The sequence below is a fragment of the Loxodonta africana genome, chromosome 12 (genome assembly GCF_030014295.1).
Source record: "Loxodonta africana isolate mLoxAfr1 chromosome 12, mLoxAfr1.hap2, whole genome shotgun sequence".
Taxonomy (NCBI): Eukaryota; Metazoa; Chordata; class Mammalia; order Proboscidea; family Elephantidae; genus Loxodonta; species Loxodonta africana.
This window is the reverse complement of record NC_087353.1, coordinates 32,383,442-32,399,987: the sequence shown is the minus strand read 5'-3', so window position 1 is coordinate 32,399,987 and position 16,546 is coordinate 32,383,442. Positions and strand designations below refer to the sequence as shown.

The 16,546-nt window shown below is 36.6% G+C and overlaps 1 protein-coding gene across 1 annotated transcript in view; it reads left to right on the top strand.

Moving 5' to 3' along the window:
- Positions 1 to 13,240, top strand: part of MATN3 (matrilin 3) — a 37,289-nt gene extending 24,049 nt beyond the window's left edge. Inside the window, exons 7-8 of the mRNA XM_003411813.4 lie at positions 9,757 to 9,867; positions 12,283 to 13,240. Of these exons, the coding sequence (XP_003411861.1) occupies positions 9,757 to 9,867; positions 12,283 to 12,338 (167 nt within the window). The 3' untranslated portion in view covers positions 12,339 to 13,240. The remainder of the gene's footprint in view (positions 1 to 9,756; positions 9,868 to 12,282) is intronic.
- The last annotated feature ends 3,306 nt before the right edge of the window (positions 13,241 to 16,546 follow it).

Below are 16,546 nucleotides of genomic sequence, written 5' to 3'. Positions count from 1 at the left end.
GTGTGTTTTTAGGAATTTGTCCATTTCATGTAGATAATCTAATTGTTTGATATATAATTGTTCATAGTATTCTCTTATAATTCTTTTTATATCTGTACCCATAAGTTTTGGTATGTTTGTTTTCCTTTTCATTCATGTGTAAGTATTTTTTAATTTCCCTTATAATTTCTTTTTTGATCCATTGGTTGTCCATTCTGCCTTTTATAACTTTTTTATATTTTTCCCCAGACTTATTCCTTCTCCCCTAATCCTATTGTCCAGATACAGTGGACTATTTGATATTCCAGGAACATGTCCTGCACTCTCCTTTCTCCATCCTGTGCTGAGATCCACTTCCGTCATTAATTTGCTTGTCAAAATCCAAAACCACATCCTTGGCAACATTTGGTACTATTGGATTAAATTTTTGCCAATCTAGAAGATGTAAAGAAATATCTCACTGTGGTCTTAATTCTTCCATTTCCTGGTTATTAATGAGGTTAAGCATCTCATCCTATGTTTACTGGTCATTTGCATTTCCTATTTTAGAAATGTTATTTATGCCCTTTTTCTATTTTTCTATGGAATTATTTATATTTTTCTTATTGGTTTGCAGGAACTTTTCAAATACTTGGAAATAAATTCTTCATTCTTTTTATGTATAAAAATATCTTCACCTAGATTATGGTATCTTTTCACTTCTTTTTTTAAATTTTTTTTGGTGAAAATATACACAACTGATCTTACACTCCTTCAATTCTTTCTACATGTACAGTTCAATGAAATTGGTTACATTCTTCATGTTATGTCATCATTCTTGCTCTTTCTCCCCATATTATTTCACTACCCTTGACTTAGACTTACTGCCCCATAAAGTACTCATCTACGGTTTACAGTTACTATTGTCAATTTCATCTCATACAGACAATTCTTTTAAAAGAGTGCAGTGCTCAAGTCTAACATTCTTTACTAATTCAGCTAAAGTGTTGTTTAATTTGAGGATAACTTCAGGGAATAGCTTCAGTTCAAAATTCAAAAATCTTCTCAGGGCAACAGATTTGGGGGCTCCTCCAGCAGTGGGTCCAGTAAGTCTGGATTCTATCAGAAATTAAAAATTCTGTTCCATATTTTCCCCTCTTTGATTAGGACTCATCTATTGAGTCCTTGATCAAAACGTTCAGTAATGGTAGCTGGCACCATCCAGTTCTTGTGTTCTCATGACAAAGGAAGCAGTAGTTCATGGAGGCAACTAGACCTGTAGTCCAATTCCTTCTCCAGTTCTTGGCTCTCCTTCTTCCTCTGTTGCTCCAGATGAATAGAGACCAATTGTATCTTGGATGGCCACTCAAGTTTTTTTTTTTTTTAATTGTACTTTAGATGAAGGTTTACAGAACAAACTAGCTTCTCATTAAACAATTAGTACACGTATTGTTTTGTGACATTGATTGCCAACCCCATGACACGTCAACACTCACCCCTTCTCGACCTTGGGTTCCCCATTACCTGTCTCCTCCTGCCTTCTAGTCCTTGCCTCTGGGGTGGTGTGCCCCTTTGGTCTCATTTTGTTTTATGGGCCTGTCTAATCTTGGCACTGCTTTCTTTGTGGTATGAGGTCTCTCCCCTCTGCTTGCTTCCCTTTCCTTTTTATCTCTTTAGAGATAAAAGGTGGTACAGACCACACCCCAGGGAAACTCTCTTTACATTGGATCAGGGATGTGACCTGGTAAGGGTGTTACAATCTCACCCTAATCCTCTTTAACATAAAAAATTGCAATCACAAAATGGAGGACAACCACAGAATATTGGGAATTATGGCCTGAGTTGATACACACATTTTTGGGGGGCCATAATCCAATTCGTGACAATATATAACACATTTGCCAGTTTGCCATTTTTCTGATGTACATCTTAGTGATATCAGTTACCTTTATACCTGATATTGGCGTATAACCATTACCCTTATTCAATGCTAATTTTTCCTATCACCATAAACATAAACTCACTACTTCCCAGAGAATGAAACCCTCTCCCCACCCCCACCCCAGGTAACCACTTATTATCATTGGTATCTATATATTTACCTATTCTCGTCATTCCATGTAAGTGAGGTCATGCAGTATTTGTCCTTTGGTGATTGACTTATTTTGCTCAGCATAACGTCTTTGAGGTTTATTAATGTTGTAGCATGCATCAGGAAATCATTTCCCTTTATGGCTGAGTAGTAGTCTACTGTATGTATGTACCACATTTTTAATTCATTTATCCATTGATATGCACTTAGGTTATTTCCACCTTTCTGCTATTGTGAATAGTGGTTCTATGAACATAGGTGTACATATGTCTGTTCATGTCAGTGCATTTAGGTCCCCAGGGTATATACCTAGGAGTGGAATTTCTGGATCACATGGTAGTTCTATTTTTAATTTTTTTCATACTGTTTTCCACAATGGTTGTACCATTTTACATTCCCACCAGCAATGGATAAGTGTTCTGATCACCTCACATCCTCACCAATATTTGTTTTTTTCTGTTTTTTTGATCATTGCCATTCTAGTAGGAGTGAGGTGAAATCTCATCGTAGTTTTGATTTGCTTCTCTTTAATGACTTATGATGATGAGCATCGTTTCTTTTGTTTGTTGGTAACTTGGATATTCTCTTTGGTGAAGTGTCTGTTTATGTTCTTTGCCCATTTTTTGATTACGTTGCTTTTTTGTAGCAGATATATATATACATATATATGTAAGTTATAGCAGTTTAAGTTATAGCAGTTTTACAATATTTTGAATATTAAACTCTTATTGGATATATGGTTCCCAAGGATTTACGAGTCTGTAGGTTGTCTCTTTACTCTTTTCACCTTTGATGAACACAATTCTTTAATTTTTATGAGGTCTCAATTATCTATCTTATCTTCTATTGCTTGTCTATTTGTTGTTGTATTTGAAAGTCTATCATTAAAAAAAAACAAAACAAAATCACTAGGTCCCATGGCTTCACTCCTATATATTCTTCCAAAAACTTACTGGTTTTAGATTTAACTTTTAGGTCCTTGATCCATTTTGAATTAGTTTTTGCGTAAGGTGGGAAGTATGGATCTTGTTTCATTTTTTCACATTTGGAGATCTAGTTTTACCAGCACCCTTTGTTGTAGAGACTCTTCCTTTCCCATTGAATTGACTTAGTGCCCTTGTCAAAAATCAGTTGACCATAGATGTGTGATGTTATTTCTGGGCTCTCAATTCTATCCCATTGATCTATATGTATATTATTAAACCAGTACTGGGATGTTTTGATTACCGTAGCTGTACAGTATGCTTTGAAATAGGAAAGTGTGAAGCCTCCTACTTCATCGTTCTTCTTCAAAATTGCTTTGGCTATTCGAGACCTCTTGCTTTTCCATAAAAAATTGAGAGTTAGTTTTTCCATTTCTGTGAAAAATGTCATTGGAATTTTGATTGGGATTAAGTTCAATCTATAGAACACTTTGGGTAGTATTAACATTTTCACAATATTGTCCATGAGCACAGAGTGTCTTTCCAGTGTTTTATAGTTTTCATTATATAAGTCCTTGCAGCAGTGTTTTATAGTTTCATTGTATAAGTCCTTTATATCCCTGGTTAGTTTATTCCTAGGTATTTTATTTCTTGTAAATACAATTGTTGATTTCCTTCTCAAATTTTTCCTTGTTGGTATATAGAAACCCAACTCATTTTTGTGTGTTGATCTTGTACCCTGCAAATTCACTGGCTTTTTCTATAAGTTTTAGAGCCTTTATTGTAGATTCTTTGGATCGTGTCATCTTCAAATAGGGGTACCTGCTGCCATCAAGTTGATTCCAACTCATAGAGACCCTATAGAACAGAGTAGAACTGACCCATAGGGTTTCCAAGGCTTCTCTTCTTTACAGGAGAGATAGCCAAGTCTTTTCCCCCAAGGAACCACTGGTGGGTTTGAACCATCAACCTTTTGGTTAGCAGCTGAACTTTCAGCCACTGCACCACCAGGGCTCCCAAATATAGTTTCTATTTTTTCACTTCTTTCAGCAGCATTAGTAATGTTTTAATTCTTAAGTTGGGTATAGGTTTATTAGTGTTTATTTTTATTATGCTTCATAACTTATGTTCATGTTAGGTGAATTTCTTTGTGGCAGAAGGTAAGTGCTGTGGGTGTTCAGAAAAAGCAGATCATTGAGGGTCAGAAAAATTGAGTACAAATAGGTTCATCACTTCTAGGTATAGGACTCCTAAGTCTGCATCTACAGCTTTTAACTTTTTAAAAATAGTAGCTTTATTGCTATGTAATTTACAAATAAAAAATTGCTCTTTTAAAGTGTACAATTTGGTGGTTTTTAGGATATTCACAGTTGTGCAACTACAACCACTGTCTAATCTTAGAACGTTTCACCACCCCAAAAAGAAACCAGGAACCATTTATAGTCACTCCTCCACCCTACTCCCCAGCCACTGGCAACCACTAATTTACTTTCTGCTTCCATAGATATGCCTATTTAATATAAATGGAGCATATAATATGTAGTCTTTGGTGACTGATTTCTTTCACGTAGTACGTATTTTTTATTTTCCCCATCCTATTTTTTTTTAGTGGGTGTGAGGTGAAATCTCACTGTGGTTTTGATTTGCATTTCCCTAATGACTAGTGATGGTGAACATCTTTTCCTGTGATTATTGAACACTTGTATAGTTTCTTTGGAGGAATATCTAGTCAAGTCCTTTGCTTATTTTTAAATTGGTTTTCTTTGTCTTATTTTTTTTAAGTTAGGAGTTCTTTATATATTCTGAATAGTAGAGTGTTATCACATATGAGTTTCTATATAGTTTCTCTCCCTGATGCACAGTTTCTCCTTTTATTAACATCTCACATTTCTGTGGTACATTTGTTACAACTGATGAATCAGTATTGATACAGTATTATTATCTAAAGTCAATAGTTTATATTAGGGTTCACGCTTTGTGTTGTCCAGTCCTATAGGTTTTGACAAATGCATGTTACGTGTTTCCCATTACAGCACCATACAGAAGTTTTCACTGCCCTAAACATCCTATGTTCCACCTATTCATCCCTTCACCCCTCCCCCAAACCCCTGGCAACCACGTATCTTTTTATTGTCTCTATAGTTTTGCCTTTTCCAGAATGTCATATGTTGTTGTTGGGTGCCATAGAGTCAATTCCAACTCATAGCAACCCCATGCCACAGAGTAGAATTGCACCATGAGATTTCCTAGTCTTTCTTGCATGGAGATGCTAGATGAGTTTGATTGCCATATAATTGGAATGAGACAGTATGTAGCTTTTTCAGACAGGCTACTATCTCTTAGCAATTTAGATGTAAAGTTTTTTCCATAGCTTGAGATACACACACACACACACACACACACACACACATATATACTGAATAGACTCCATTGTATGGGTTACCAGTTTATCCATTAATCTACTGAAGGACGTCTTGGTTGCTTCCAATTTTTGGCAATTAAGAATAAAGCTGTTATAAACATTTGTGTACAGGTTTTTATGCGGAAATAAATTTTCAACTCATTTGGGTAAATACCTAGAAGCATGATTGCTGGATCATATGGTAAGTCTATGTTTAGCTACCAGACTGTCTTCCAAAGTGGGTGTACAATTTTGCATTTCACCAGCAATGAATGAGGGTTCCTGTTGCTCCCTATCCTCACTAGCATTTGGTGTCGTCAATGTTTGGTGTTTCTATCATTTTATTATTGAGTTAGAAATGTAAGAGTTTATTTCAAGATTTTCAATTCTATTCCATTGATCCATACATATATCCTTGTGCCAGTACTACACTGTCTTGATTACTATAGTTTTGTAGTAAGTTTTGGAATCAAGAAGTGTAAATGCTCCAACTTTGTTAAGATTGTTTGGCTATTCTGGATCCCTTGTATTTTCATATACATTTGGGAATCAGATTGGAAATTCTGAAAAAAAGGGCAGTTAGGGTTCTCATAGGGATTGTGTTAACCTATAGATAAATTTGGGGAGCACTATCATTTTAACAAGGAACCCTGGTGGTGTAATGGTTAAGCACTTGGCTGCTAACCAAAAGGTTGACGGTTAGAACCCACCAGTGGCTCCTTGGGAGAAAAGACTTGGTTATCTCTCCTGTAAAGATTACAGCCTAGGAAACCCTATGGGGCAGTTCTACTCTGATATATAGGGTCACTGTGAGTAGGAATCGACTCGACAACACACAACACTGTTTTAACACTCTTCCAATCTAATATGGAATGTCTTTCCATTTATTTAAGTTTTAATTTCTTTCAACAATGTTTTGTAGTTTTCAGTGTACACATCCTGCACCTCATTAAGTTTATTTATAGGTATTTTATTCTTATAAATTGTTGTGAATGGATCCATCTCTCAACTTTCAAATGTGCTCCATCCCAGTTTTCCAACTTTCTATGGAGCGTTTTAATTAGGATATTCCACTAAGTCAACTCAAACCAAGCACGTTTTAAATGAAAATCAAAATAATTTCTTTCAAAATAACAGACTTGTCAAATTGCATCAGAGTCTGTGCGCTCACTGACTTTAGAGCTTATCAGGCAAGTTAGACCCTGGAAAAGTATTATAAGTACTTATACTCTGTACAGGAATGATGGGTGTGTAGTTGGTATTCAATAGGTACTTTCTGGTTTATTGACTGATTGGGATGGGATTTTGGCTGGCTCTTCCTAAAAGGTTCAGTAGGATTTGGACAGGTAGCTAGATGATATTTAATCAAGTGAATATATGCCTCCCTGGCCTTATATTGTATTTAACAATATCATTAATATCATACACAAGTAAAATTTTGCTGAACATAATTCAAAAGCAGTGGCAGCAGTACATCAACAGGGACCTGCCAGAAGTTAAAGCTGGATTCAGCAGAGGACATGGAATGAGGGATATCAGTGCTGATGTCAGATGGCTCTTGGCTGAAAGCAAAGAATACTAGAAAGATATTTATTGACTGCAAAGACATTCAACTGTGTAGATCATAACAAATCAGGGATAACATTGTGAAGAATGGGAATACTAGAACACCTAATTATGCTCATGAGGAACCTGCACATAGAATGAGAGGTAGTTGTTCAAACAGAACAAAGGGGATATTGCGTGTGGTTTAAAATCAGAAAAAGTGTGTATCAAGGTTGTATCCTTTCACCATATTTATTCAATCTATATGCTAAGCAAACTCTCCAAGAAGCCAGACTATATGAAGAACAGGGCATTGGAATTGGAGGAAAACTACTTAACAGCCTTCGATATGCAGATGACACAACTTAGCTTGCCAAAAGTGAAGAGGACTTGAAGCACTTACTGATGAAGATCAAAGACCACAGCCTTCAGTATGGATTATACCTCAACATAAAGAAAACAAAAATCCTCATAACTGGACCAATCAGCAACACCATGATAAATGGAGAAAATATTGAAGTTGTCAAGGTTCCACAATCAACGCCCGTGGAAGCAGCAGTCAAGAAATCAAATGATGCATTGCATTGGGCAAATCTGCTGCAAAAGACCTCTTAAAGGTTTTAAAAGCAAAAGTGTCCCATTAAGGACTAAAGTGCTCCTCACCCAAGCCATGGTGTTTTCAATTGCCTCATATGCATGTGAAAGCTGGACAGTGAATAAGGAAGACCAAAAAAGAATTGATGCCTTTGAATTATGGTATTGGTGAAGAATATTGAATATACCATGGACTGCCAGAAGAACGAACAAATCTGTCTTGGAAGGAGTACAGCCAGAATGCTCCTTAAAAGTGAAGATGGTAAGACTTCGTTTCACGTACTTCGGACATGTTATCAGGAGGGACCAATCCCTGGAGAAGGACATCATCCTTGGTATAGTAGAGGGTCAGCACAAGAGAGGAAGACCCTCAAGGAGATGAATTGACACAGTGGCTGCAATGATAAACTCAAGCATAGCAATGATTATGAGAATGATGCAAGACTGGACAGTGTTTCAGTCTGTTGTACATAGGGTTGCTATGAATCAGAACTGACTCCATAGCACCTGATAACAACAACAAAATTGTTGCAAAAATATTTTGGCCATACAAATAGAGGACTATTTTTCTCATTGTCTTTTTTAATGAGGACATAGTATCACAAAAGATTGTTTTATGTCTGTATCCTTGGTTCCCCCTACACCAATTATCTTTTTTTTAATTTTACCATGGAAAATTTCAGACAATCATAAAAGTATTGCTGCTAGATGCTGTCAAGTCTATTCCGACTCACAGCAACCCTATGTACAACAGTACGAAACACTGGTCCTGCAACATCCTCATAATCGTTATGCTTAAGCTCACTGTAGCAGCCACTGTGTCAATCCATCTCATTGAGGGTCTTCCCTTTTTTCACTGACCCTCTACTTTACCAAGCATGATGTCTTTCTTCAGGGACTGGTCCCTCCTTATAACATGTCCAAAGTATGTTACATGATATCTTACCATCCTTGCTTATGAGAATTCTGGCTGTACTTCCTCCAAGACAATTTTGTTCACTCTTTTGGCAGTCCATGGTATATTCAATATTTTTTTGCCAACACCATAATTCAAAGGCGTCAATTCTTCTTTGGTCTTCCTTATTCATTGCCCAGCTTTCACAAGCATATGCAGTGATTGAAAACACAATAGCTTGGGTCAGGCGCACCTTAGTCCTTAAAGTGACCAAACCCAAACCCATTGCCATTGAGTCGATTCCGACTCAGGGACCCTGTAAGACACAGTAGAACTGCCCCATTGAGTTTCCAAGGAGCGCCTCGTGGATTTGAGCTGCTGACCTTTTGGTTAGCAGCCATAGCACTTAACCACTACACCACCAGGGTTTCCCCTTAAAGTGACATCTTTGCTTTTGAACACTTTAAAAAGGTCTTTTGCAGATTTGCCCAAAGCAACGCATCACATGATTTCTTGACTGCCGCTTCCATGGGCGTTGATTGTGGATTGAAGTAAAATGAAATCCTTAAGAACTTCAATCTTTTCTCTATCATAATGTTGCTTATTGGTCCAGTTATGAGAATTTTTGTTTATGTTGAAGTGTAATCCATACTGAAGGCTGTAGTCTTTGATCTTCATCATTAAGTGCTTCAAGTCCTCTTCACTTTCAGCAACAAGTTTGTGTCATCTGCATAATGCAGGTTGTTAATGAGTCTTCCTTCAATTCTGATGCCCCCTCATTTTTCTTCATACAGTTCAGCTATCAAATTATTTGCTTAGCATACAGATTGAATAAGTGTGGTGAAAAATACAACCCTGATGCACACCTTTCTTGACTTTAAATCACGCAGTATCCCCTTTGTTCTATTTGAATGACTGCCTCTTTGTCTTAAGTACTCATTCCTCGTGAGCATAATTGTTTTGGAATTCCTATTCTTCGCAAGGTTATCCATAATTTGTTATGATCCACACAGTAGAGCGCCTTTGCATAGTCAGTAAAGCACATGTAATTATCTTTCTGATATTCTCTCTTTCAGCCGTGATCCACCTGATATCTGTAAAAGTATTGAGTGATATAATGAACCCTCATGTATTCATCACTCAGTTTTGACCATTGTAAACATATTCTCAGTGTATACTTCTTCTGTGACATTAACTTTCCAAAGTATTTTCTCCTCTTTTTGTTTGCTTTTATCTCCTGAAAAATTAACTTAGGTAAATCTTAAAAATGGAAATACTGAATTGTAGATTTCCTGATTTGCTATAATTCATTGTTAGCTATAATACTGTGTATTGTCATTATCTTCAGCCATTGAAGAGGCACGAAGACTCATTTCTACTGAAGACGCTTGTGGGTGTGAAGCCACACTGGCATTCCAGGACAAGGTCAGCTCGTATCTTCAGAGACTGAACACAAAACATATCCTTTTTGGTAGTTTTGCTGCTTCTGTTTGAGGTCATTTTAGGTTGAGCCAAACATTGTCCAAACATTAGGATCTCCATGGGACACGCGCCTTATCCCTTAAATTTTAATACAGTTTTTTTTTTAATTGAGCTCCTTTTTACGGTTTTAAATAGACTATTTCACTCATTTAATATCTGCATATAAAAGCTGCCCAACTATTTCTTTTCCTTGTGCTTTTCCATAGCAATATGTCCTCCTAACTGAGCTCTTATATAACAGATGGAGCTATCATGCTGATTCCTTAATATGGCTTTCTTAGTTAAGAATCTGTACACATTCAGAATAAGTTGGCTGATTAATGGGGTGTGATATCCCAGATTAGACATAGTTCTACACTTTGGCTAGCCAAGTAACGAAAAAGCAAACTTCAGTCTAATAAACTTTCAAAGCCAAAGGAGTAGCTCAGGAAAAGTATGTTTTATCACCATAGCTCAAGTTAACCTGTTGCTGTCGAGTTGATTCCAACTCACAGCAACTCTAGAGGACAGAGTAGAACTACCCCATAGAGTTTCCAAGGAGTGGCTGATGAATTCGAACTGCCTACGTTTTGGCTAGCAGCCATAGTTCGCTGTAGCTCTTAACCACCGTACCACCTCACAGAAGTGGTATTAAATAGTGGTAGGCATGCCCTACAAGTATGCAAGGACTTTCAAGGAGTATGGGGGCACAGTTTTGAAAGATTCTATTTCCAAATCCTCCACTTCCTTAAATCGATCTAATACAGTACTTGGGGTCAGTTGGCACTCTCTTCCACCATCTCCCATCTCAGTGTTGCCATTCTCCTAACTTTATAGAAAGGCATCCCTCCTACTTACCCCAAATCTAACTAAAGTACACTTCCCAGAAAAGTCAATCACCAGAGAGCCAAACAAAGGGACAATTAAACAATTTCTTTAATCAAGACTTCATAAACCCAGCTCCCCAATCCATTCCATTAAAAAGATGCCTTTCCAATTAAATTTACCTTTTAATGACTTTTTTGTTAAAATTTGTAATTTATTTGTTGTTTAGGTCAATTATATGCTCATCATAATTATAATGATAACTCAATTCAGGTTTTGCTTTAATTAAGGGCCCTATGGTCACAGAAAATTAAAGGTTTATCTCAGTATGTGTATATGCTTATTGGAAACCCTGGGGGCATAGTGGTTAAGTGCCATGGCTGGTAACCAAAAGGTCGGCAGTTCAAATCCATCAGGTGCTCCCTGGAAATCCTGTGGGGCAGTTCTACTCTGTCCTATAGAGTCACTATGAGTCGAAATTGACTCGACGGCAATGGGTTTGTTTTGGTTTTGGTATACGCTTGTTATTTATATAAGTTTATTTGAGGAATATAATAGAATGATTATAAAAAGATCTCCAAGATGCAAAGTACAATAAGATTTTGTGGGGAAAGCAGAAAGGAAGTTAAAAAAAATTAAATATTTTATTTTAAATGAATGATTTAAAAAAAAAAACAAAAGCCAGTTGCTATCAAGTCAATTCCAACTCATGACAACCTTGCATGTGTCAGAGTAGAACTGTGCTCCATAGGGTTTTCAAGGGCTTGTTTTTTTGGAAGTAGATCACCAGGCTTTTCTTATAAGACGCCTGTAGGTGGACTCAAATCATCACCCTTTCGGTTAGCAGCCCAGAGTTAATCTTTGCACCACTCAGGGACTCCTAAATAAATGGTAATAGGTATCAGCATTAATATCCTACAGGATACATATGAAAGTGTGATTGAAATTCTTGTTTTAAAGAGTCAATATTTATTAAATACCAGAAATTACATACCTTATAACTAAATGTATGAGAAATTTTCATATAATTTAAATATGCACAAGAGAACACTTATTTGTCAAAATTATTTTAGGGGATATCTGTGTAAAAATGTTTGAAGACTACTGCTTTATATCATGATCACTGAAGAACAGAATGCCTAAATTTTAGATTAGACTTTTGGTGAAAGATCAATTTTGCTCTTTTTTTCACTTACAATAAGACTTAATTACTTCCCTTCATTTTGTGTTAAGCGTGCTTGAAAATCTTTATAAAAAATCAGAGGTCTATTCGCTTTATACTTTTTGTAAAATCTTGTAAACAAAATTAGGTAATTATGTTCTCCTAGTGAATTTACAGTTAGTTTTAATTAAAGATGGATATTTATACATTCTATTTTATGTCTAAGTAGATATGTTATTTTGCATCTCTAGTATTCATGAAATTTTATGTATTCTTCTGTTGAAAGATACTCTAAGAGACCAATAGTAAAAGAAACATTTTTAAGGTGGCTTGTCAAGGCAGATATTCATTACCAAGTGATAACAAATTTATAAAACTTTTTAAATGCGTAAAAAAGAAATGGTCTTGGCCTTAACAACTACCCACTTGATGACATCTTGAAGAAGTTGCAAGTAAATGAATATGGACAAGTACATCGTTAAATCGCTCAACTTTTTCACTTAGAGATGTGGACCGCCTGGTCTGTTGAATACTCATTCATTTTTTTTTAAATTTAATGAGTACCTCCAATGTGCCTGATAATAATTTGTCATTACAAATGCTCGAATATTACTGGATAAATAGAGGATCTTCAGTCGGATCAGTTTCTTTTTTTTTCCAAGGACATAAACGTCCAGATCCTTATTAAGAGCATTTAGTGTCTCTAAACTATGACTGTGAAATGGCTGGTAGGAAATAGAATGAAAAGTTTAATGTTTCCTTTTTTTTTTTTAATCTACTAATTGAGCCATTTAATTTTTAAATGTTTGTATTAGTAAGATAACCATATTCACAACGGAAACTTTTGATTTATTTTCTTTTGATAGTATTCATAATATAAACCAATTTTATTACTAGGAGTGTAAACTGTGCAAAGTATTTACACATAAAAAAGTTCATATAATTAAACAGAAGTGAAAATGAAATTTAGAACTGTATCTTTTAATGCTTTTTGTTTTTTTTGCTTACTTTTGCTGGAGTATTACTGAAGCTGTGGTCAGGGGATTGCAATACAGATAGATAGCTAAAAACAGTTAACACAGATTAAGTGAACATTACATGTAATTTTAAATACATTCTGATGTTAGAAAGACATGCACAACTAAAGAGCACTAGTTTAGCTGTGAATTAAAGGTGCTATAACTTTTTACCAAGGATTAAAGACTCCTAAATTTACTTTATGGTTTTGCTTTAGGAACCAACCAATAAAATTGTCTATTTATAAATACTGTTATAACAAGCAACAAAACCTCACGTTGTCTTTTTTAATGTTAATGATAAGCATAGCTTTTTTTTCACTCATATTTAATACATATAATTTTTTTCTGTCTTAAAGCTTATAACTTTCAGAACTAACAAACCAGTCCTTTAAATTGTGTACTGCTAAGTTCTTCTTTTGGTTTGTATTATCTTCAGTATAATAAACAGATTATTATCTTTATATATTATTCTCATGCCTGCTTTTTTTTTTGTCTGATTATTGAATCAATTCTGTCTACTAAGCATATTTCCTTAAGCTGATTGAATTAACAGTTAATTTGAACGTGTAAGTTTCTTGTCAAAGAGCAGAATACTGAGAGTTTTCCTATAATTTAAGCTCACACTCTTGAGGCTGAAACTGTGAATTCAGGTTAAATAGAATGGCTTTAATCTACTATGTTGTGGGAGACGGAATAATAATACAAAGTCATCTAAACTTAGATAAAACAATGATGAGCGTTACATCAATATAAGCTCCCAAAAAGTAAATATAACCTACATAAAATTTTTTTTTAAATAACCCAGAAAGAGCCAAAAATCTAATATATAAACTTTAAAGGGAAAAAAAATTTTTTTTTTTACTGTGCCATGACACTACACATTACATGAAACATATTGTTACTTTCTCAAAATTTCTGAAAGGACATGACAAAGCAATATTTTTTTCCAAACTTATGTGGTCACAAAATCAGTAATACATATTAATATATCAGAAAAATGGTGCTATAGAAGGAATAAATGCCAGCTCATTTGCAAGAACTAGGAAAATGTATTTAGAGAATTTTTCCAGACTGTGACCAATAGTAACTAACCAAACCAAAACCGAACCCAGTGCCATCGAGATGATTCCGACTCATAGTGACCCTATAGGACAGAGTAGAACTGCCCCACAGTTTCCAAGGAGCGCCTGGCAGATTCCAACTGCCGACCCTTTGGTTAGCAGCCACAGCACTTAACCACTACACCACCAGGGTTTCCCAATAGTGACCAGCTTCAACTAAATTGTTGCTGTGTGCCTTGGAGTAGAGTCCAACTCATAGCAACCCTATAGAACAGAGTAGAATGGCCCTATAGGGTTTTCTTGGCTGTAATCTTTTTGGGAACAGATCACCAGGTCTTTCTCCTCCTAAGCCAGTGGTGAGTTCAAGCTACCAACCTTTAGGTTAGCAGCAGAGTGCTTAACCATAGCGCCATCAGGGCTCCTTTCAATTAAACTAATCATGTTTTAAACTTGGCCTATTGATTAGAAACCCCTGGCTTAGATAACACTGATTTGTTTCATGAATCCAGTATAGGGAATATGTGAACAGGGGCCAATTGATCTTATCTCTTAGAAATTAATAGTTTGGTGATAAAAAAAATGGATATACATACAACTGAAAACAAATATATTATCTGAAAGGGGTGGGGGTTAAGTTTGGGAATAAACCTTAGAGAGCCCTGATCTGTGCCAGTTTGGTTAAGCACAATCTGTCAAGGGGGTACAAACATCATAGTATATTAAAAAATGGCTTTGGGAGCCCAGTGAAATGCTGAGATGTCATTGTTGTTGTGCCATCCAGTGAGTTCTGACTCACAGCGACCCTTGTACAATAGAATGAAACTGCCTGGTGCTGCACTTTCCTCACAATTGTTGCTATGTTTGAGCCCACTTTTGCTGCCACTGTGTCAATTCATCTCAAAGGTCTTCCTATTTTTTGATGACCCCCTACTTTACCAAGCATGACGTCGTTCTCCAGGGACTGGTCCCTCCTCATAGCATGTCCAAAGTATGTGAGATGAAGCCTCGCCATCCTTGCATCTAAGGAGCATTCTGGCTCTACTTCTTCCAAGACACGTTTGTTTGTTCTTCTGGCAGTCCATGGTATATTCAATATTCTTCACCAACACCATAATTCAAAGGTGTCAATTCTTCTTTGGTCTTCGTTATTCATTGTCCAGCCTTCACATGCATATGAGATGACTGAAAACACCATGGAGTGGCTCAGGTGCACCTGAGTCCTTAAAAGTGACCTCTGCTTTTTAACACTTTAAAGATATCTTTTGTACCAGATTTACCCAATGAAACTAAGTAACTTCATGGGAATGGTTCTACTTGGATGCTTTCTGGTAACTCTCCAGGAATTCAAACAAGACAAAGAAGAATGAACATACAAAGGAAGTAGAAAAAGAGAATGTAGAACTCTAGGTGAGAAAATACCAAATGTGTAGTTAGTATATCATAAAATAGGAGGCTACACCCACAGTTGCATGTGAAAGCTGGACAATGTATAAGGAAGACTGAAGAAGAATTGATGCCTTTGAATTGTGGTGTTGGCTAAGAATATTGATGGACTGCAAAAGAAATGAACAAACCTGTCTTGGAAGAAGTACAATCAGAATGCTCCTTACAAGGAAGGATGGTGAGACTTCATTTCATACTTTGGACATGTTATCAAGAGGGACCATTCCCTGGAGGACATGATGCCTGGTATAAAGTAGAGGGTCAAGGAAAAAGAGGAAGACCCTCAATGACCTGGATTGACACAGTGGCTGCAACAATGGGCTCAAGCATAGCAACAGTTGTGAGGATTGCGCAGGACCTGGCAGTGTTTCGTTCTGTTGAGCATAGCTCGCTATGAGTCGGGACCAACACGATGGCACCTAACAACAGTAACAACCACCACCCCAGTGGCAATTCTATGGTGTAAAAGCTCAAAGCTCATACATATTCCTCTCGCAAGGGCGCCCTCTGCAGTAGCAGTTTAAATACCAAACCCAAAACCCACTGCAGATGAGTCGATTCTGACTCATAGTGAGCCTACAGTACAGAGTAGAACTGCCCCAAAGAGCTTCCAAGGAGCGCCTTGCGGATTGGAACTGCCGACGTTTTGGTTAGCTGTAGCACTGAACCACTACGCCATCAGGGTTTCCGCAGTTTAAAATAAGCTATTAAAAAATACAGTAAAAATCCCCTACGCCCAAATTGCTCCACCCGTTGCCATGAAGTCGATTCCGACTCACAGAGACCCTGTAAGACAGAGTACAACTACTCCCAACAGGTTTCCAAGGAACTGCTGGCGGATTTGAACTGACCTTTTGGTTAGCAGTCAAGCTCTGAATTACTGCGCCACCAGGGCCCCAAACTGCTCCACAGGATTCTCAAATCCCCGAAAGCACAAGGAAAGTCAGGCAAGATGTCGAAACACGCTTTTTGCACTTTCATTTGACAGACGGCGCCAGCCTACCAAATACAGTAAATGATTTTCCCCTTTGAAGAATGTTGGGACTATGGGCTTACAAAAAACCAAATCATTGTGACCTCATTTTAATGGGCGCCTTTACTTTTTTTTGTTTTTTTTTACTCCTTAGTTTATATTAACACCTCAGGCGCAGTTCAAACGCGATCGTC